Source organism: Hippocampus bargibanti, linkage group LG10 (genome assembly GCF_051943395.1).
Source record: "Hippocampus bargibanti isolate YZ-2025 linkage group LG10, ASM5194339v1, whole genome shotgun sequence".
NCBI lineage: Eukaryota > Metazoa > Chordata > Actinopteri > Syngnathiformes > Syngnathidae > Hippocampus > Hippocampus bargibanti.
The window spans coordinates 23,515,390-23,535,694 of NC_142743.1; the positions used below are offsets into that span (position 1 = coordinate 23,515,390).

Sequence of the window (20,305 nt, forward strand, 5' to 3'; positions counted from 1 at the left end):
TATACATATACATATACATATACATATACATACATATACATATATACAGTGAGGGGAGGTGGTTTAAACATTAAAGAGACAGGCAGACGACAGAGAGCGTGACAAAATGGATAGCAAACAGTGAAATTTGGGCTTGTTTCAACTTTTCAAAGTCACAGTGTAGACTGCAAGGTTAAAATTCCAATCAATCAGGTTCCACAAATAACCCGCACGAGCCATCTGTACAATTTGAAGAGAACATACAAGCAAGAAAACCAGCTATCAATGAAGTGTCTAGTGTGTCTGCCTGCATCTGTTGCTGTTGCAATATCACAACTTCTAAGATGTACAACCCACTTTCCAATCCATCAAGCCATCAACGACCATCACAAAGGTAAATAAAACGACTTTGATACAGTACAGTTTATTTTTAATTATAATACCATAGCACATTTATTATACATGAAATAAGGTATATTTTGTGTAGTTTTAAGGCTTAGAAAAGTCTAAAATGATGTTTTATGGGGACCTGGGAACGGATTATTCTCATTTTAATGGTTTCCTATGGGAAATTAATTTTCGGGATACACACTTTTCGCCTTACACACTGTCTGGGAACCAATTAAGTTCGTAAGCCAAGGTATCACTGTATATATATATGAATAACAGTATGTGTGCTCCCCTTCATTCCTGAATACCAAAAGAAGACGTTATGGCCGGTGACGCCGAAGTGTTCTGATGTTACCTTTTTCCAAGTCTGGAGTGGATCTGCTCTTGACCGTGCTGGCAAACTACAACACAGAAAAGGGCGGCAACAAATCAGACATAGAAAAAAAAAATGTGGCATCTTCTCTCCCCCATTTTCAAACACTCACTTCTCCCATGACGGCAACTGGAGTCTCTCCTTTGGCCCGAGCCACTCTGTGCTCGATCAGGTAGTACATGTACTCGTCATACAGCAAGCGGATCAGGTGAAAGGATCCGAAACTAGCTGCGCTGCGTAGGGTCAGGTCTCGAATGACCATCGAACTGGTCGTTGCCAAGACGTATCAAGACTGTTAAACACACTACGGCGGGACTAAGAACCTCTGGCGAGGAACCTCTTACCTGTAGAAGGACCAGTTGAGCAGAAAGACCTTGGCGGCTTTGGGCAGTGCAACGGGGTTGGCCTCGTAAGGTTTGAGCACCTGAGAGACGACGCCGTCCAGCCAGGAAGCCCACTGCTCCAAAGAGTTCTGCTGCTGCAGGGTCATTTTAAAGTCTTGCTCGAGCCGCTGGACCGTGCGGTCCTCACACTGACACACCCACGATGCTTGTTCCTGTTCCGGGACCAGATAGGTGTGAAACGGACCGATTAGGTTCTGTGATTTTTGCCTTCTTCCGAACGGCTCGACCGCGACGGACCTGAACGTTGGTGAAATCCACGCGGTTGAGGTCGGAGAGCATCTGGTTGATCTGAGCCGAATTCTGGAGGACGGCGCGGGCTGCCTGCGCTAGGTGGTTCAAGCTGGTGTAGCGACGCAGCGTTTGGGAGAAAGAGCTCACGCACACCACCTAGTGGGAGGCAGTATGAGCAACTACATATTCAGACATCTGTCATCTATCTTCAGCTACTAGATGCGATCAAACGTTTTTCTGATGTCAGTTAGGAAACAAAAAGAAAGTTGTCCTTTAATCGCACACAAACCTTAATGCGGACCATCTCTTCTGGGATATTCATCATGGCACCGGACAGCCAGCTCTCCAGACTCTTAGCAAAGTTACGGATGGCCTGAGTTAAGGCACCTGCAGAGCAAACAAAAGCTCTTCAACTTCACCAGGTCCTTTTCTGCGCCTTTTCCCATCTCTGGCATCCTTACTGGGGATGGGTCGAAGCACATCAGGGATGAGGATTTCCACCAACGTTTGATAAAGCAGATTGTCACACGCTCTCGTCCATTGTAGTACAGGCTCAAATTTACACAGTAGCACAAGGCATGATTTGGGCAGACGTTTCTCCGACTCGTGGTGACTGCAAGGGCAAAAGTTTGCGAATGTTGTGGTGGGGTTGATGGCGGCTTAAGGCGTTTCGTTTTTCATACTCACAGATTGAGCGTTTCGGGGTCACTGTCTTGGCTGAACCTCCAGAAGGACTTCCAAAGTGTTTCCACGAGAGTGAACTGGAGATTCACCATTACATCCAGAACGGCCTGTTGGCAAGGGGGAAAAAAAAAACAATAAAATATGCCACGCTAACATATAGCAGGATGTGTAAGTTGACACAAATTCCCAGCGGACAAATCAGGCCATTTCCAACGGAGCTTGGGCGCCATCTTGTGCATTTTATGGGACGCTACATTGGAGTCCAGATGGCCCCAATTGATCCAGAAGGACTTCTTTAATGGATTCCAAACATGTATGCTTTCCTCTTCAGAACTATTCATAACTGGATGAGTAACAAGAAAGCACCTTCTCCGAATCTGAACTCTGAAGCCATTGTTTTGATTCTGGAGCAAGGCTGTTTGTGAAGGAGTATCCTGGCGTGACGTCACGAACAAGGGGGCGGGACTTTCTGAACCCCCCCCCCCCCCATTTCCGAGCTCATTTCGTGGCAGTTTTGGGCCACTTGAAGTCATTTTTCTTGGTGTCTTGCATTTGACTAAAAATATCAGCCTGCGTGTTTTGGGTATTTTAGACGCTATAAAACGTTTTTTCTGATGTCAGTTAGGAAACAAAAAAATGGGTTGTCCTTTAAGGATTTTTTTTTCAAATCCCGAATATATTGATCTTGATTGACAAAGACAAAAACAAGACACGTTGGCGTGTCGCTTGACTACCTCACAGTGTTCCCTGTAGAGGGTCTGAAAGGCCTTGAGGTGTTCAAGCAGGATCCCATCCGGCAGGCTGCGCGCTTGCACGTTCATGTCCACAAAATCAGGCAACGGACGTGATGCTTCTACATAAGATGGAGGACACACCGTCGTCACCACCTTACAGTCGTTTCTCTATTATTAGTATTAGTAGTAGTCTTAGTATTATTATTAGTTATTATAATATTATTATTATTCGTATGAGTATTAGTATTATTAGTAGTATTATTAGTAGTGAGTAGTATTATTAGTAGTATTTTTATTATTTTTTTATTACTATTACTATTATTACTATTACTGTTACTAATATTACTATTATTATTATTAGAATTATCATTATTAGTATTGGTATTATTATTCGTATGAGTATTAGTATTATTAGTAGTATTATTAGTAGTGAGTAGTATTATTAGTAGTATTTTTATTATTTTTTTATTACTATTACTATTATTACCATTACTATTATTACTATTACTGTTACTATTATTATTACTATTACTAATATTACTATTATTATTATTAGAATTATCATTATTAGTATTGGTATTATTAGTTGTATTAGTAGTATTAGTATTATTTTTATTATTATTACTATTACTATTATTATTAGTATTAGTAGTGAGTAGTATTATTATTAGTCATATTAGTAGTATTTTTATTATTTTTTATTACTATTACTGTTACTATTATTATTACTATTACTACTATTACTATTATTATTATTAGTATTATTATTAGAATTATCATTAGTATTATTAGTAATATTATTAGTTGTATTAGTAGTATTAGTATTATTTTTATTATTACTATTATTATTTGTATTGGTATGAGTATTAGTATTATTAGTAGTATTAGTATTATTTTTATTATTATTACTATTACTATTATATTATATAGTACTATTAAAGTACTATTATTACTATTACTATTATTATTACTATTATTAGTATTATTACCCTTCAAAGGAAAAGCCGAAAGTAAAAGAAGATTATTAGAATTATTATTATTAGTATTAGTATTATTATTATTATTATTATTACTATTATTATTATTATTATTTTATTATGATGGCGACGTCCATTATACACATTGAACTTCACATGCCAGCTCCTCACCCAGAAACTGCTGATAGGTCTGCACCTGCGCCGAAATGTCACAAACCACGCCCGCCTGCTGCTGCGACACGCCCCCTGATGTCCCATTGGCGATCCCTTCTGTTTTCTGAACTGACTTTATCCTTGCGGACAGAAAATACATCCAAGGTCAGTAGGTGACTGTCGCACGTCCCTCTTTGTATAAAAATAACCACCTGTTTTTCTGTGAAAATGGCTGCTGCCGCATTGCCATGTGCTGCTGTTCATCCATCAGTCGAAGCAAAGGGGAGCCAGATTTGATCCTGAGTCCATAGTAGTGGTACTTTGAGTTCCCTCTGATGAAACACGTATGTTCAAAGCTTACGACGAGGGGGGGGGGGGATGCGCAAGAGAGCGTGACAGCATTGTGTACATACCGCGTCCCGAGCCTACGAGTGCGAAGGCCCACAAAGACGGACCTGATGAGTTTGCCAAAGGAGGCGGCGTTGACCGGTTCCAGTTTTTGCTCCTGGCAGTGTAGCAGGTAGTGGTAATACAGGGTGCAGCGAGGCAAACTCACCCCTTCTGCGCCTTCGTAGTTGTCACATAGCCACTGCACCTGAAGAGGACGGCTACCGCAGTTATGTAACGTCATAGCTACGGACATCCAGAACATCCCTACTGTCCAGACGTGGCGATGCCAGACTTTGCTATGATTGGTCCCTATTGTCCTGCCTGAGTATGAGGTCTACGACAGGCCTGATTGCCCCCTTTGCTCCGGTATCACCTCATCAGCATAACTAAGCCTATGTTGCCTAAGAAGTCTGTTGTACGAACGATCCAAATTGAACCTCGCCATATGCACCTAAAAAGCTAGCAACCACTCATTTGATGACAATGAGTTTAAAATCTTAGTGAAAGAAAATAGATGCTTTGAAAGGGGAGTTAAAGAAGCTATTTTCATAAAACGACTTTGTGCGGTGAGGTTCAATTTGGATCATTCGGACAACAGACTTCTTAGGTAACATAGGCTTAGTTATGCTGACCCACACAAGCCATCTGTACACTTGATGCAAAAAACTATCAACCTAGCTAAACAGAACACAATTGATGAGGAACTAGATAAAATTATAGCAGAGAAAGCACCTACAAGGGATCATTCCTCAAGATGGTGAAAGAAGAAGGCTACGTTCCTCATCAAGTGTTTCATGCTGATGACTCCATTCCATCAACAACCATCACTAAGGTAAATCAAATGACTTTATTAGAGAGTACAGTTTATTTCTTTAATTATAATACCATAGCACATTTATTATACATAAAATAAGGTCTATTTTGTGTAGTTTTAAGGCTTGGAAAAGTAGAAAATGATGTTTTATGGGGACCTGGGAATGGATTATTCTCATTTTAATGGTTTCCTATGGGAAATTAATTTTTGGGATACAGACGTTTTGCCTTACACACACTGGTCTGTGAACCAATTAAGTTCGTAAGCCAAGGTATCACTGTAATACATTTTTATAAGCGCCTTTCAAAGCTCTCGAGGACACTTTACAATCACAAATCATATATTTCATCACAAATTTGTGAATGAGTAGAACTGGAATACTCACAGTAGCCGGAGGGGCCCGTGAATTTGGGCTGGAATAGCTTTGACCTCCTCCTCCTCCTGTTGTTGTTGTTCCAGCGCCGCCTCCTAACAAATAAGCCCCCTGAATGACATAACCGGCGCCACTTGCAGAGGTTCCTCCACCGCTGGCAGCTTCTGCTTCCACAGACGAAGACAGAGGCTGCGAGGTGACGGAGCCGCTGATGTCGGACTCCGAGCTGGACGTGGCTTCGTAGAAGTTGGAGGAGGACGAGGCGGGAGGAGTTTGAGAGTAGAGAGGTGAGGCGGAGAAAGAGTAGCTGCCCGGTCGGCTGGAGGCAAACGCAAAAAGATTTGTTTGTTACGAGATGGCTCGGAAAAAGATGAAAGAAAGACGCAATATTCTTGTTTCTCACATTGATGACGTGTTGAAAGCGTTGTCGGCGCCGCCACCTTCCACGTACTGCCCCTGGCTGGAGTACACCTGCTCCACCTTCAAACAAGAACAAGGGAATAAGAAGAAGAAGAACAAGAAAATGAAGATGAAAAAGAAGAACAAAAAGAAGAAAAGAAGAAGGAAAAGCAGAAGAAGAAAACAAAGAAAAAGAAGAGGAAGAAGAAAAAGCAGAAGAAAAAGAAAGATGAAAAAGAACAATTAGATGAAAAAGAAGAGGAAGAAGAAGAAAAAGAAGAAAAAAGAAAAAGAAGGAAAAGCAGAAGAAGAAAAGGAAGAAACAAAGAAAAAGAAGAACAAGAAAAAGAGGAAGAAAAAGCAGAAGAAAAAGAAAGACGAAAAAGAAGAAAAAGCAGAAGAATAAAAAAAGAGAAGAAAAAAAAGAAGAAAAAAGAAAAAGGAAAAGAAGAAGAAAAGGAAGAAACCGAAGAAAAATAGGAAAAAGCAGGAGAAGAAGAAAAGGAAGAAAACAAAGAAAAAGAAGAGGAAGAAGAAAAAGCAGAAGAAGAAGAAAAAGAAAAAGACGAAAAACAAAAAGAAGATGAAAAAGAAGACAAAGAAGAAGAAGAAAAAGAAAGACGAAAAAGAACAATTAGACGAAAAAGAAGAAAAAGCAGAAGAAAAATAAGAAAAAGAAGACGAAAAAGCAGAAGAATAAAAAAAAGTAGAAAAAGAAAAAAGAAAAAGAAGAAAAAGCAGAAGAAAAGGAAGAAAACAAAGACAAAGAAGAATAAGAAAAAGAAGAAGACGAAAAAGCAGAAGAATAAAAAAAGAGGAAAAAAAGAAGAAAAAAGAAAAAGGAAAAGAAGAAGAAAAGGAAGAAAACAAAGAAAAAGAAGAGGAAGAAAATGCAGAAGAAGAAAAAGAAAAAGACGAAAAACAAAAAGAAGACGAAAAAGAAGAAAAAGAAAGATGAAAAAGAAGACAAAGAAGAAGACGAAAAAGAACAATTAGACGAAAAAGAAGAACAAGCAGAAGAAAAAAAAGAAGTAAAAAAAGAAGAAGAAGAAGAAGAAAAGGAAGAAGCAGCAGCAGCCCTGGTCGGGGCGTACACGTGTTCAACTTTTTATTCGATTGTACTGTGTAAGGTTGACCACAAAAGAGAATCATTCTCGTCGGATGTTTGTCTCCACCTCAGGTTGCAGGTTGTTGACGTGTCCTGACTCAATCCTCTTGGCAGCTTGGAGCACCGTCTGCAACACTGACCTCTGCCGGCGAAAAGGAGTCACTGCGTCAGCATCAAACTAGCGTGGCGGGCGATCTCAGCTGAACCTCTTCCGGGGAAGGACTCTTCTTTCTCTCTTACCTGACCGCTTGTCTGCACTGGCTGGACCACCTGAGTAGGCACACCTGGGCCCGGTGAGCTTGATTCTGATACACTTTCATTGGAGTGAGCGGAACCTTCTGAGCGACAAACCAAAAAAAAAAAAAACATGTGCAGAAAATGTGACAAGTCACGACGTGCGTCTTGCAAATTATCCTGAAAACCACCGTAGAACATCTCATGTGTGGTTTTTTTTTTGGGGTTGAGAGGGGGAAAAGTGACTCGTTCGTCGTCTCTGCTTTAAAGGACAACCGACATCACTTTTTTGTTTCCTAACTGACATCAGAAAAACGTTTCATAGCATCTAAAATACTCAAAACACGCAGTATGATATTTTTAGTCAAATGCAAAACACCAATCAAAATGACTTCAAGTGTCCAAAATCAGCACACAAAAAATGAACCCGGAAGTGGCCAGTTTCAGAAGGTCCCGCCCCCTTGTTCGTGACGTCACCCCAAGACGTCTTGCATTGCTCGAGAATCAAAACAATGGCTTCAGATTGGGAGAAGATGCTTTCTTGTGACTCATCCAGTTATGAATATGATTCAAATAGTTCTGAAGAGGAAAGCATACATGTTTGCAATCGATTCAATAATTTATTCCGTGCCATTTTGAGGCAACATTGGGGGGAAATGTAGCACCAAAAAAGAGGCGGAAACAGGCGTCCAAGCTCCTGTGAGGAATGAATCAGCCCGTTTCCACAGGCTGATAAATTCCTTACATGGCACTTGGTCGCCCTGTTCTGGCTCTTTTTGGTGCAACACGAGGTTTTCAGACCAACCAAGCATTGACGTGATGGAAGGACTGCTACAATGTGTCCTTTTTTTTTTCGGTGAGGGGCGTTCCTTCAGTGACGTCACGTACGGACTTGTCACCAACGAAAAACAAGACTTCCAGAATATTCAGCACGAGTCTTAAAAGGTCAAATATAGCTATCTGCGGCGGAATCTTATTAAAATACGCTCAGTAGAAGTCATTTGAAGTGATTTGACAAATCATGGACGCAACTTGTCCTGAAGTGTCGGTTGTCCTTTAAGCACTTCCTTTTGTGACACATGCATGGATTTCTCAATTTGGCAACGTGGCACTTCTACTTCTCCAAATTTGAATGTAAAGTACAAATTGTGGACAAACAAAGTTGTCAATGTTACGACGCAGATGACGCCTCGCTGAGCTGAGCTGAGCTTCATCTAAGTGAGTCGTGGAACAAACCTTTGCGACTTTCCTGTGAGGGCAGTGATTGTACTACCCAAATGGACTCACTGTCTCTCTCTCCCTTTCTGTCTTTGTCTCTCTGTCTCCGCTACTACTCTTCTCAGTGAGTGGGCGATAGATGTGATAGATGTTCTGCTTCTTCTAACTCGTCAATACATCTGAAATGACAGCATAGCTGTAGACAGAGAATCAACTATAAAATGCTAAAAGCAGCGTTTGAAATAACGCCTGCCAACTTTTACGTCGGGCATACGACTTTCAAAATGTCTCAGTCTCAGGTGGCCGACAACTTCTTCAAGAAAAAAAAAAATCATAATAATAAATTTTTTTTTTTAAATCAAACGTGTGTTTTAGTCAAGAAAGCTACAAGCAAATTGCTACAAGCCACGTGGACTCCTCTCTTTCGAAGCGCCTTTCAAAACTCTCAAGTACACTTTACAGTCACGGTATAGTCCGAAGCACGAAACAGGCTTCCGATTGGCTGCCGTGCAGAGTATGCAAATTGATAAGCGAACGTTCGTTCGCACGGCAACCAATCAGGCGCCTGTTTCGTACTTCGGACTATACCGTGACTATAAAGTGTACTTGAGAGTTTTGAAAGGCGCTTAAAAAGAGGAGTCCACGTGGCTTTGAGCAGACAACGCAACGCAAAAACATTGCATTGCGCACCATCACGACAACTGGAGCAAAATCTTCAGCGAGGGATATTTAGCATAAATTAAGCAAGGTAGCATTTGTGGTAGGTACTTCCTTAATTTCAAAAAATCCTTTGCAACAATGTTTTTTTTTGGTTGCGATTAGTCGTCTTATTGTGTTTCAAGTTATGGAAAATTGGGCAGGCAACTTTATGGCCACCCTCCCACCTGCCCTAACGTGTGACCTTGTGGATAAAAGTATACTGTGTTACTTGACACGAGTAGACAAAAATATCCACAAACACACAGACCGAAAATAAACATTCAGAAAAAGACTTTCCAAAGGCCTCTTTCATTCTCTTCTGCTTCAGAGCAGATTTTCAAAATGCCAAATATTTCCTTTGACATTTCCCATTGTCATATAGAAAACAAAAACATTTGCTACATTAAAAGACAACCGACACCGCCGGACAAGTTGCGTCCATAATTTGTCAAATCACTTCAAATGACTTCTACTGAGCGCATTTTACAACGATTCCACCACGTATAGCTATATTTGACCTTTTAAGACTGGCGCTGAATATTCAGGAAGTCTTGTTTTTGAGTTTGACGTCACGTATGGAACGCCCCTGACCGAGAAAGCGACACACAATGCATTTTGGGTACTTTGTTTGGTCTGAAAACTTTGTGTTGATGGCGAAATTAGAAGGAAAACACATAAATAATGCTATGGTGGATCGTTGTGTGTTGCACCAAGGCTACTATTTGATACTAGTTGACACAAATTCCCAGCAAACAAATCAGCCCATTTCCGACGGAGCTTGGGCGCCATCTTGTGCATTTTCTGGGACGCTACATTGCTGTCATTGACGGCTCGAATTGATACGGAAGTACTTCTTTAATCGATTGCAAACATGTATGCTTTCCTCTTCAGAACTATTTAAATTATATTCATAACTGGATTAGTGACAAGAAAGCATCTTCTCCGAATCAGAACTCTCTGAAGCCATTGTTTTGATTCTGGAGCAAGGCAGTTTGTGAAGGAGTATCCTGGCGTGACGTCACGAACAAGGGGGCGGGGACTTTCTGAATCTGGCCAGTTTTCGAGCTCATGTTGTGGCAGTTTTGGGACACTTGAAGTCATTTTTATTGGTGTTTTGCATTTGACTAAAAATATCAGCCTGCATGTTTTGGGTATTTTAGATGCTATAAAACATTTTTCTAATGTCAGTTAGGAAAGAAAAAAATGTGTCGGTTGTCCTTTAATAGACAATTTATGTTGCCATCGTTACAGATTTCCTTGATAATAATTGGAAATGGCTGCTATTTCACAAGCTGCATTTTGATCACACTAACTCCCCAGCACACTCAAAAAGAAGCTCTATTTCACCTCTCCAATTTTGTACAATGTAACCTAGCAACAACATGCATCACATTATATTATTGTGGTCCGTTCTACACACACGCACACACTTGTGCGCTGACGATGTTAATACTGTAATGACTTAACACAGAGCTGACTAAACACCATGACCACTAATTAAAATGGTTAGATAATGGCAGCAAAATAATTAATCAACCCTTTTTGCTTTTGATGATTACTCCATTTCTGTGCTTGCTAGCATCATATTTATTTCCAGCACTAACTGATTTACTATGAATTCAAAAGTAAATACAGTGATACCTTGGCCTATGAACTTAATTGGTTCCCAGGCAGAGCGTGTAAGGAGAAAAGTGTGTATCCCAAAAATTAATTTCCCATAGGAAACCATTAAAATGAGAATAATCCGTTCCCAGGTCCCCATAAAACATAATTTTCTACTTTTTGTAAGCCTTAAAACTACACAAAATAGACCTTATTTTATGTATAATAAATGTGCTATGGTATTATAATTAAATAAAGTGTACTATATAATAAAGTTGTTTTATTGAACTTTGTGATGGTCGTTGATGGCTTGATGGAATGGAGTGGCCGGTTTCCACAGCATTAAACACTTGATGACGAACGAAACCTTCTTTCACCATCTTGAGGAATGATCCCTTGTAGGTGTTTTCTCTGCGATAATTTTATCTAGTTCCTCATCAATTGTGTTCTGTTCAGCTGGGTTGATAGCTTTTTGCATCAAGTGTACAGACGGCTTGTCCGGGTTATTTGTGGAGCCTGATTGATGGGATACTTTAACCTTGCAGTCTACACTCTGCCTTTGAACTATCAAAATAGAAACGAGTCCAAATTTCACTGTTTTCTACCCATTTTATCACTCTCTCTTTTCACCAATCACGTGGCCTTAACCAAAGACTGGGGGCGGGGAATAGAGGACAAAAACAGTCGGCTGCCATTTTGTTGTTAGAAGAACGGGCTCGTTCGCGAACGACACATCACTCGTTCAGGCACCTCCGGGTACGAAAAATAGTTCGTATGGCAAGTAAAATTGTCATAAATGTAACGTTCGTCAACCGAAAAGTTTGTAAGCCAAGGGGTTCGTAAACCGAGGTATCACTGTAGTTGGCCACACGTTGCTTACCTGCTACCGTCACTATGATATACTGGGGTGAGGTGCTCTGGCCATTCTTCTGGGCCACTGCGTGCTGGATTTCAGGGCTTATGTAGTGCTGTGTGGGAGCCGCTAAAACAGCAGCCTTTTGGCTTTGAGTCTGGGTAGGTGGGGCTGGGGAAGAAAGTGCATCCTGTCCATTTTTGGCTGATTTGTTGGCAGATGCAATGCCTCCAGAGGTGAGTGGTAGTCCGGACAGGAAGTGTGCTGCTGTCTTGGTGGAAGAGGGTGTGGTTGAAGCCGGCATTGCTATGGTTACGGTATTGTTCTGCTGAGCCTGGAGGTCTTCTGAGTATCCAGAAGTTGCCATGGCAACCAATGCTTTCAGGCAGTACTTCTGGAAATGAGAGGGAGACGAGTCTCAATGGTGAATATCCTAGAAGTATGTCTTTGACGGCATATTCACTTATGTTATTATCATGAAGACCTGATCTCCGATGCTAAAGAATATAATTGAACGTTTAGAGCTACGGTGCAACTCAAATGTATGAAATTCAAATCAAGCAACCAACAATTCATTTTCAATTGTAATAATGGTAGCAATGGATAGTCATGAAAACTGTAACACTTACTAACAAACAACTCCAAACAACGTAATTCTTATCAATTGTCACATGATCACCTTTGTAGCCAAGAATAGATAATTATCTATCTATCTATCTATCTATCTATCTATCTATCTATCTATCTATCTATCTATCTATCTATCTATCTATCTATCTATCTATCTATCTATCTATCTCCCCCCTTCCCTCCCTCGCTCCCTCCCTAATAATAATAATAATACATTTTAAGCGCCTTTCTCAGGGACACTTTGCAGTCACAGACAAGCATAGGTACCATAATAAATAAAATACAATCACAAATAGAATACAATCAAAAAAAATACAATTATAAATAGAAACAAGAGAGAGAGAGAGCTACACAGAAAATTCACATGCACAATTAGTGGACCCTACCATTGAGGACTTTAGACCAACACAACTTATTGGAGGTACGCTACAGTGAGCTATATTCCACCGCGATTGTTTTTGTCCAGTGAAGCGAGCGCACTCTGTACTCGCAGTCGTATATCATTGCATTTCTGTGAAGTATGTAACGGTTTTTCGTGGGATTTTCCAAGCTATGCAGTTTATGATGACGTATTGCACGTTTCCCTCCATGCTGGTTCTTGAAATTTACAAATACGACGAGAAACGGGGGGGGGGGGGGGGGGGATGATTGAAGTTTACGCTCTTTTTGCTAACACTACAGTTGATAAAGGTGAGTAAGTTGTATTTTTATAACTCATAGAAATGGTAGAATATATATTTTTCTCCATAACTGCCAGGTTTCAAGCAAAAAGAAGCATTAGCATATATATTTCTAGAGCTCGCAATTTTCTTTGCTAGTATTCAGTGACAGCCATTTTGGATTTCTGACAAAAATCTGCCTGCATTCGATCGTTGATATTTGCTAATTTATATTTTGAATATTTTCTCGTGTTTTCTACTGAGCAAAATTTTGCATTCCCTCGCAATAGTTTGCATACCCTCGCAATCGTTTTTTATGCGCGTTTATGTACTTCCGGTCCATCATCCAGGTAACCGAAAACAACAAACACGGAGCCTTCTCGCCCGTTCGTTCGTTTAATCGAGTTTTACTTTAAAATTGGAAGATCTCGCAGTTTTTTTTTCCTTCGATGTCCCCTTGGGGGCTCCATAGTTTTCTGTTCTTGTTTTGAATTTCAAAAGCTTTCCAATGGAACCTTACTAGTTAAAATTTGCCAAAATTAAGAAGTTTATGATTGTTTAAACCGTAATAAAGAACTCGGTCACAGATTTTCATTGTGTAATTACAGGCAGAAAATCCCCTCATATTTCGAACATTAAAAATCCCATTATTTGTCATACAACAATAATCTATACATCATTTGAAAACTATTTATTAAATGCACTTTAATATGATATTAGAAAATGTGTGATGAATTATTATTTAAAATGTTTGTCACATTCCTACTTAGTGTGAAGAACTTCGGCGTGCCCCCAGTGGGTAAAAACGACGCGTAGATGATCAGAAAGCACGTCGGGTCACGGGAGTGAAAGTGTCGCAACACAAACTTTTCCCTCGTGAGTTTAAGGGAATATCTAAGATTTAGCTTCCAAATACGCACTTTTAAATCAGGGGAGCGATTCAAAAGAGTGGATAATATGCGTTAAGTGGTGACATAGCACCGTTTGCTTGAGAGTATGTTGAGTTAGCGACAGTGATAGCATGCGCAGCTAGCAGCTCGTGTCATAGTCAGCTTCATGTGCGTTTGACCTGCCCCAATCTGCTGGCTAAAAACCACCGCCAGCGTGCTCGTAATTCTTCTAAACTAAAACGACTCGTAGCCAATTGCGTTCGAAGTTAAAAACGTGACACTCCACGAAAAGTGAATACAATATTCGAAGTGAAAGTAGAGTAATCGCCAGCGTTAAAACGCACCCGCCATCTTGTGTTCCGATCAGAAATCTGACATCGCCATAACAACCGTTTGCGCACGCAAAAATAAAGCTAGCAACCAATTTCATCACGGACAAACTCGAGCACTTTATACAAACATAAACGAACACACAAACAAAAAAAACAGCCATGCATCATTTAGGAGCACGAAATAATCACACAATTTCGTTTTGGTGAGGTCACCTCTTGTTTTCCCTCCCCGATATTATCCTTAATAGTTCTAAGTTTACCCCTTCGATTCGGGTTGTTGTTGACTCCCGTTGCTTGGTTCTTGTCGCCAGGACTACCGTGACTATGGCGCCTTGCTTTCACCGGGGCAACTGTTGCTAGCCTCTGGCCGAAGCCCCGCTCCCTACTAGATGTTGATTGGATGATTTTGGATGTGGTTCATACGTCACTAGGAATACTCGTCTCTAACTGGACAATTATAACTGTCTGTCACTCACGGGGACAAGCGTCTCATGACTATTTGGGAGTTTCTGTATAGACGCGCCTTGTTTGGTGTTATTATGTCTTTACTTTCTAACGCCAAATGAAAAGTAATACTCATTTCAACATTTTACGAACTTTTCGGTTGACGAACGTTACATTTATGAACATTTTACCTTGGCATACGAACTTTACCTTGATATACGAACTTTTTCCGTACACGGAGCTGCCTCAATGAGGCAGACTGTTTTTGTCCTCTATTTCCCACCCCCAGTTTTCGGTTTAAGCCACGTGATTGGTCAGTGAGAGAAGGTGGTTTAAACATTCAAGAGACAGGCAGACGACAGAGAGAGAGAGAGTGGGAAAATGGTAGAAAACAATGAAATTTGGACTTGTTTCAACTTTATTGATAGTTCAAAGGCAGAGTGTAGACTGCAAGGTTAAAATATCCCATCAATCAGGCTCCACAAACAACCCGCACAAGCCATCTGTACACTTGATGCAAAAAGCTATCAACCCAGCTAAACAGAACACAATTGATGAAGAACTAGATAAATAAAATGATCACAGAGAAAGCACCTACAAGGGATCATTCCTCAAGATGGTGAAAGAAGAAGGCTACGTTCCTCAACCGGCCACTCCATTCCATCAAGCCATCAACGACCATCACAAAGGTAAATAAAGCAACTTTATTATACAGTACAGTTTGTCTTTAATTATACCATAGCTCATTTATTACACGTAAAAAAATGTATATTTTGTGTAGTTTTAAGGCTTAGAAAATTAGAAAGTAGAAAATTATGTTTTATGGGGACCTGGGAACAGATTATTCTCATTTTAATGGTTTCCTATGGGAAATTATTTTTTTGGGATACACCCTTTTCGCCTTACACACTCTGTCTGGGAACCAATTAAGTTCGTAAGCCAAGGTATCACTGTATAGGGCCAAAACTACCAGCAAAAAAAAATAGTTCGCTGACGAAGCCTCTTAGATAAGAAGCGAAACGTCCGACACCTTCAAAGAAGTACAGATGACGGCTGAAGAAACCTTCTCATCGACCCAACCGAAGATAGCAAGAAAGACGTTGAGCTTGAGGAACTTAGAAGAACGGAGGTCAGAGATGATTGTCCTGTCTGTCCCTGCACCTTTGTGGTGATCCAGGGCGAAATACAACTTTGTGTTGACTGTCATTCATCCACCCACCTGTTAGCTTGGAAGACAAAGTGCAGGGAGTTCAGCAGGGGTTCTGTGATACTCATTGCCAGTCCAGATGTTCCAAAGACTTTATGACCACAAACTTCAGATGTCATCCGTCAATCCAAATATCCATTGATCTGAGTGATTTAGATCATTAGGTGCTCATTTTGCCCATGAAGCGGACCCATATTTTTCCCCCCTAAATATAAAACCCTTCTCCTACATGCTTTCATCAAGATAAACAAAGCATGAAGAATAATAACATACAGTACTGTAAAATCCATTTTTAATACCCCCGTTTTTCTCAAATGAGCCACTCCTCAGTCTGCCATCAGTGTGAGGTAAGCCAACATAAGAATGGCCTTTGTTACCATGGTGACAAGGCCCAAGGCTCAGTGATATTGTTGACTTGCTTGAAAAGTATGAATATTAACATTTAAAGGACAACCGACACTTCTGGACAAGTAACTGGATGAGTAACAAGAAAGCATCTACTCCGAATCTGAATCATCTGAAGCTATTGTTTTGATTCTGGAGCAAGGCAGTTTGTGAAGGGGTATTCTGACGTGACGTCACGAACTGGGGGCGGGACTTTCTGAAAATCCCCAGTTCCGAGCTCATTTTGTGGCAGTTTTGCAACACTTTAAGTCATTTGACAAAAAATATCAACCTGCGTGTTTTGAATATTTGAGATGCTATAAAACGTTTTTTCTGATGTCAGTTAGGAAACGAAAAAATGCTGTCGGTTGTCCTTTAATGTCACTTTACACAGTAACAGGATAAGTTTTAATCATAAATAGCTAATAGCCAGATAGCCAAGAGCTAGCCGGCTAACAGCCAGCTAGCTAACTAGCTAATGGATAGCTAATATAGAAATATAATTCTTTAGACACGGCTATTAGCCATCTATTAGCTGGATAGTTAGCTTTCTATGAGTGGGTTGAGTGAACGTTGGCGCGTGTGGTTGCCGCTGCTCACCCGCAGAAAAAAACTCATCCTGTGACTGTAAAGTGTCCTTGAGAGTTTTGAAAGGCGCTTATAAATGAAATGTATTATTATTAGTAGTAGTAGTAGTAATGCATGTATGAGCATTGATGTCTGTTCATAACAGACAGACCAAACAAGATTGACCAGAGATCATGACCAACCTCTATTGGTGACAAAGCCATCTCAATTTCTTGTTGAGAAGATGCCATGACGGAGATATTATTGTCTGTCACACAAAATACAAACACTATAGTGAGGGCAAATAAAAGGTCACAGGTGATTAGATTGCAGAAAGCTTTGTTGACGTCACCTATGGCATCGTTTGTCGGTATCCTCACAACTTTTCTGTTACTGGATCTTCATTGTTTCCCCAAAAGGTCTCCGGTTCTTATCTCTGGATGTGACAAAGACCAGAGGCGCTTCTCTGATAAACTGAGGCCTATATAAGATGTCCATAATAAAACACAGACCAGATCACAGTCAGAAAACCACTATTGGGTTAGTGGAGACATTTTCAGACTAGTGACACAACGAGAGCAGATCTTTGAAGAACATGTGGAAGACGGCACTCTTGACGCTGTGTTTCTTGGTGGCACTGGTAGACAAAGTGCGGCCAAGTGAAGCCCACGGCTCTTTCTATGGAATGAAACTCTGTGGTAGAGAGTTTATACGTGCTGTCATATTTACCTGCGGGGGCTCTCGTTGGAAGAGAAGCATTGGAGATGCAGGTAAGACTGCTTGTAAAGTGAAGCAAATCGTCTACGAAGGTTGTGGAAAGAAAATAAATTGTAAGAATGAAAGACATTTTAATTTCTCTTCATATCAGCTCTTATCGGAGATGAGGCTGTTGACCAATGGAATCCAAATACCTTCCCAAAAATGCCCAGTGAGCAGGATTCTGCGCAATCCAACATATGGAAGGATCCGACATTTGATGTGGCATCTGTAGCCGCTGGATTCAGCCGCTCGGAAGCTCTCCGAAATGCAGATAGAAAAGGACGGGATGTTGTGGTGGGACTGTCCAATGCCTGTTGCAAGTGGGGTTGCAGCAAGAGTGAAATCAGTTCATTGTGCTAAACTTTGTTCCATCTATTTTTGGAATTTACCAAAAAAATGCATGTAACTTTATTTGAGCTGTTTTTCTTTATTAGGTTGCTGGGCTATTTTACATCTGGTGCATTAGTTGGATGACAATATTAATACATTCTCCTCGTTGGTTGGTACCAAATCCACCTTGAGCGAAGCTAACAGTTTCTCTCTCACTATTGACAATTCGACTGTTTCTCCCATTAGTTCAAAAGCCTAGTTGTCATCCATGACAGCACACTATCTTTCCACTCCCATATAAATAACTTAAGCCGATCTGTGTACTTCCACCTACGCAATATCAATCGTCTTCGCGAGATAAATGTGTGTGTATGCTTAATAAAGTCGCGTGCCATTAAAAAGAAAGTGTCGTCCACTTCTTTCTTAACGTACAGTATCTTGCTCTGGATAATCCCTACTTGTTTGCATTCTTGATTCAGAACTGTGTCTCTTACAAAATTATCATATAAATAGAGATGTGACAAAAGTTTTCAATAATTCATTACACATTTTCTAATACCAGATTAAAGTGCATTTAAAGCTTAGCTTTCAAATGATGTATATATTATTGTTCTATGACAAATAATAAGGAAATAATCATTTTTTAATTTTGAAGGGATTTTCTGCCCGTAATTAGACAGTTAAAACAATGAAAATCTGTGACCGAATTCTTTATTAGAGCTTAAACTATCATGAGTTTGTTAATTTTTGGTCAATCTTAACGAGTAAGGTACCATTGGAAAGCTTTTGAAATTCAAAACAAGAACAGAAAACACAAAAAAAATATTCAAATATCAACGATCGAATGCAGGCAGATTTTTGTCAGAAATCCAAAATGGCTGACACTGAATACTAGGAAAAAAAATTACGAGCTCTAGAAATATATATGCTAATGCTTCCTTTTACTTGAAACTTTGTAGTTATGGAGAAAAATATATATCCGACCACTTCTATGAGTTATAAAAATACAATTTACGCACCTTTATAAACTGTAGTTTTAGCAAAAAGAGCGTAAACTTCAATCCATTTTCCCCCCGTTTCTCGTGTGAGTCTAACTTATTTTCATTCACATGACAGTTCAGCTTCCTGGTTTTAGGGTGGTGAAACGTCCCAAAAGTATCATTGTTAGAGGTGTTAAGGAACGGCAGAAATTACTTTGGTTGACATATGCTCCATATGTCCAATTACAGACTACATGTATGTATCACTGTCCGCCCGGTACGGAAGCCGAGTGAGTTCACTGTGAACACCGGCTTGATTGCAAGGCATGCAATCTGTGTCACATACCACCTAGCGGCACAGCACTCCCAAAAACCGTCGGAGATCCAAAATTCACTTCGATTAAACGAAGCCTGGTCATATAACGTTAATGTTGGTTGCCTTAGTTTAGCCATAATATTGCCCCCAGAAGCATACGCTTGATACATCGGAGCGATCAGGTAAAGTCATCGCGGCACATTCATGCAGATGCTAGCTAGCCGCGCTATTTACTAGCTGCCGGAGGTTTTGATTCGCGACTGTTCTGTTATGAATATTCATACGCTTCTTTTGTGCGGTTTTGCAGCAACGATTTGAGCCCAAACACCAAATATTGTAAAGGCGCTGCAATGGTACTTAACCCAAGACTGTCTGTGGAATCTATTCAATGCTGCAGTTTAGGTGTTAACTATTAAAAGGACGCTTAGCTACATAGCAACATATTTGTACCTGTACAGTCTGGGCCTCACGTTATACGATTAGTCGGATCCTAATTTTGTAACGATATGCTCCTTAAAATTGACATTTGCTAAATAACGACTGTTTGATCGCACCGACAGAAGAAATCAAAATAGCGAATCAATGTAATCTAACATGTCGATGCTCGTTGCTGTGAATTCCGCAATGTTTGGTATTCTACGGAATCAACATATTAATGTGAGCAGTTAGAGTTGGTTGTTTAGCATAATAGATGACTCAAAGTTACAGTTAGCTATGAAAGGTTGCTTGTACTTGGCGATTCGCTGGCCTCCATTTCGGCAGTGATCCCTCGCTACTTCGCGGTTCACCTATCGGGGCTTCAGTGCATCGCGGATTTTTTTTCAGGGGAAAAAAACTTTTTTTTATTATTAATGGCATGCAAATGTGCAAACAAGCAAAGTAAAAGAAACAATACTGCAAACAAACGAGGCAGAATAAAATCAAACACACTGGCTTTGACAGCTTATAGAGCATTCATGGAGCTGTTCTCTATCCTCAAAAGAAAGACAAAAAAAAAAGAAAGTGCCAACAACTACCGATAACAACGTTCTTCTCTCGGAGAAAGACTCCTTCAGTAGAAAAAGACGCTACAGCGCAGCAGAGTCAGGACGAATAGGCAGCAGCAAAATATTGTTTTACAACGCCGTTCTTTAAACGATTAAAAAAGAGGTTTTATTTTTTGTTTTATTCTGCAGTTTTGCATTGTAAAATA

At 40.2% G+C, this 20,305-nt stretch overlaps 3 protein-coding genes across 13 annotated transcripts in view; 2 read left to right on the plus strand and 1 right to left on the minus strand.

Moving 5' to 3' along the window:
- Positions 1–17,186, minus strand: part of rfx1b (regulatory factor X, 1b (influences HLA class II expression)) — a 17,941-nt gene extending 755 nt beyond the window's left edge. Inside the window, exons 1-19 of one of the 5 annotated variants that reach the window (XM_089006514.1) lie at positions 17,081–17,186; positions 16,932–16,996; positions 15,790–15,920; positions 11,643–12,009; positions 7,250–7,347; positions 7,077–7,151; positions 5,906–5,982; positions 5,515–5,821; positions 4,339–4,520; positions 4,138–4,257; positions 3,944–4,065; positions 2,796–2,914; positions 2,065–2,168; positions 1,839–1,990; positions 1,667–1,764; positions 1,384–1,533; positions 1,087–1,298; positions 855–1,008; positions 725–770 (exon numbers count right to left, since the gene is read on the minus strand). In XM_089006514.1, coding sequence (XP_088862640.1) covers positions 725–770; positions 855–1,008; positions 1,087–1,298; positions 1,384–1,533; positions 1,667–1,764; positions 1,839–1,990; positions 2,065–2,168; positions 2,796–2,914; positions 3,944–4,065; positions 4,138–4,257; positions 4,339–4,520; positions 5,515–5,821; positions 5,906–5,982; positions 7,077–7,151; positions 7,250–7,347; positions 11,643–11,982 — 2,356 coding nt within the window. In that variant the 5' untranslated portion in view covers positions 11,983–12,009; positions 15,790–15,920; positions 16,932–16,996; positions 17,081–17,186. The other 4 variants (XM_089006511.1, XM_089006512.1, XM_089006515.1 and 1 more) reach the window with 4 other exon arrangements.
- Positions 7,217–20,305, plus strand: part of tnpo2b (transportin 2b) — a 44,379-nt gene continuing 31,290 nt past the window's right edge. For 6 of the 7 annotated variants that reach the window (XM_089006504.1, XM_089006505.1, XM_089006508.1 and 3 more), the window contains exon 1: positions 19,113–19,295. The gene's annotated coding sequence lies outside the window, so the exon portion shown is untranslated. Of the gene's footprint in view, positions 7,303–19,112; positions 19,296–20,305 lie in introns of those variants that run through there. The other variant, XM_089006510.1, reaches the window with a different exon arrangement.
- Positions 17,309–18,205, plus strand: rln3b (relaxin 3b). Its single transcript, XM_089006520.1, has 2 exons — positions 17,309–17,498; positions 17,597–18,205. The coding sequence occupies exons 1-2, from the start codon at positions 17,324–17,326 to the stop codon at positions 17,845–17,847; spliced, it is 426 nt and encodes a 141-aa protein (XP_088862646.1). The 5' UTR covers positions 17,309–17,323; the 3' UTR covers positions 17,848–18,205.

Excerpts from the sequence above, each read along its gene's own strand:
- rln3b (XM_089006520.1), top strand. The coding sequence starts at position 17,324 with ATGTGGAAGACGGCACTCTTGACGCTGTGTTTCTTGGTGGCACTGGTA. Across the intron at positions 17,499-17,596 it reads GAGAAGCATTGGAGATGCAG|CTCTTATCGGAGATGAGGCT; the intron begins GTAAGACTGCTT and ends TCTTCATATCAG.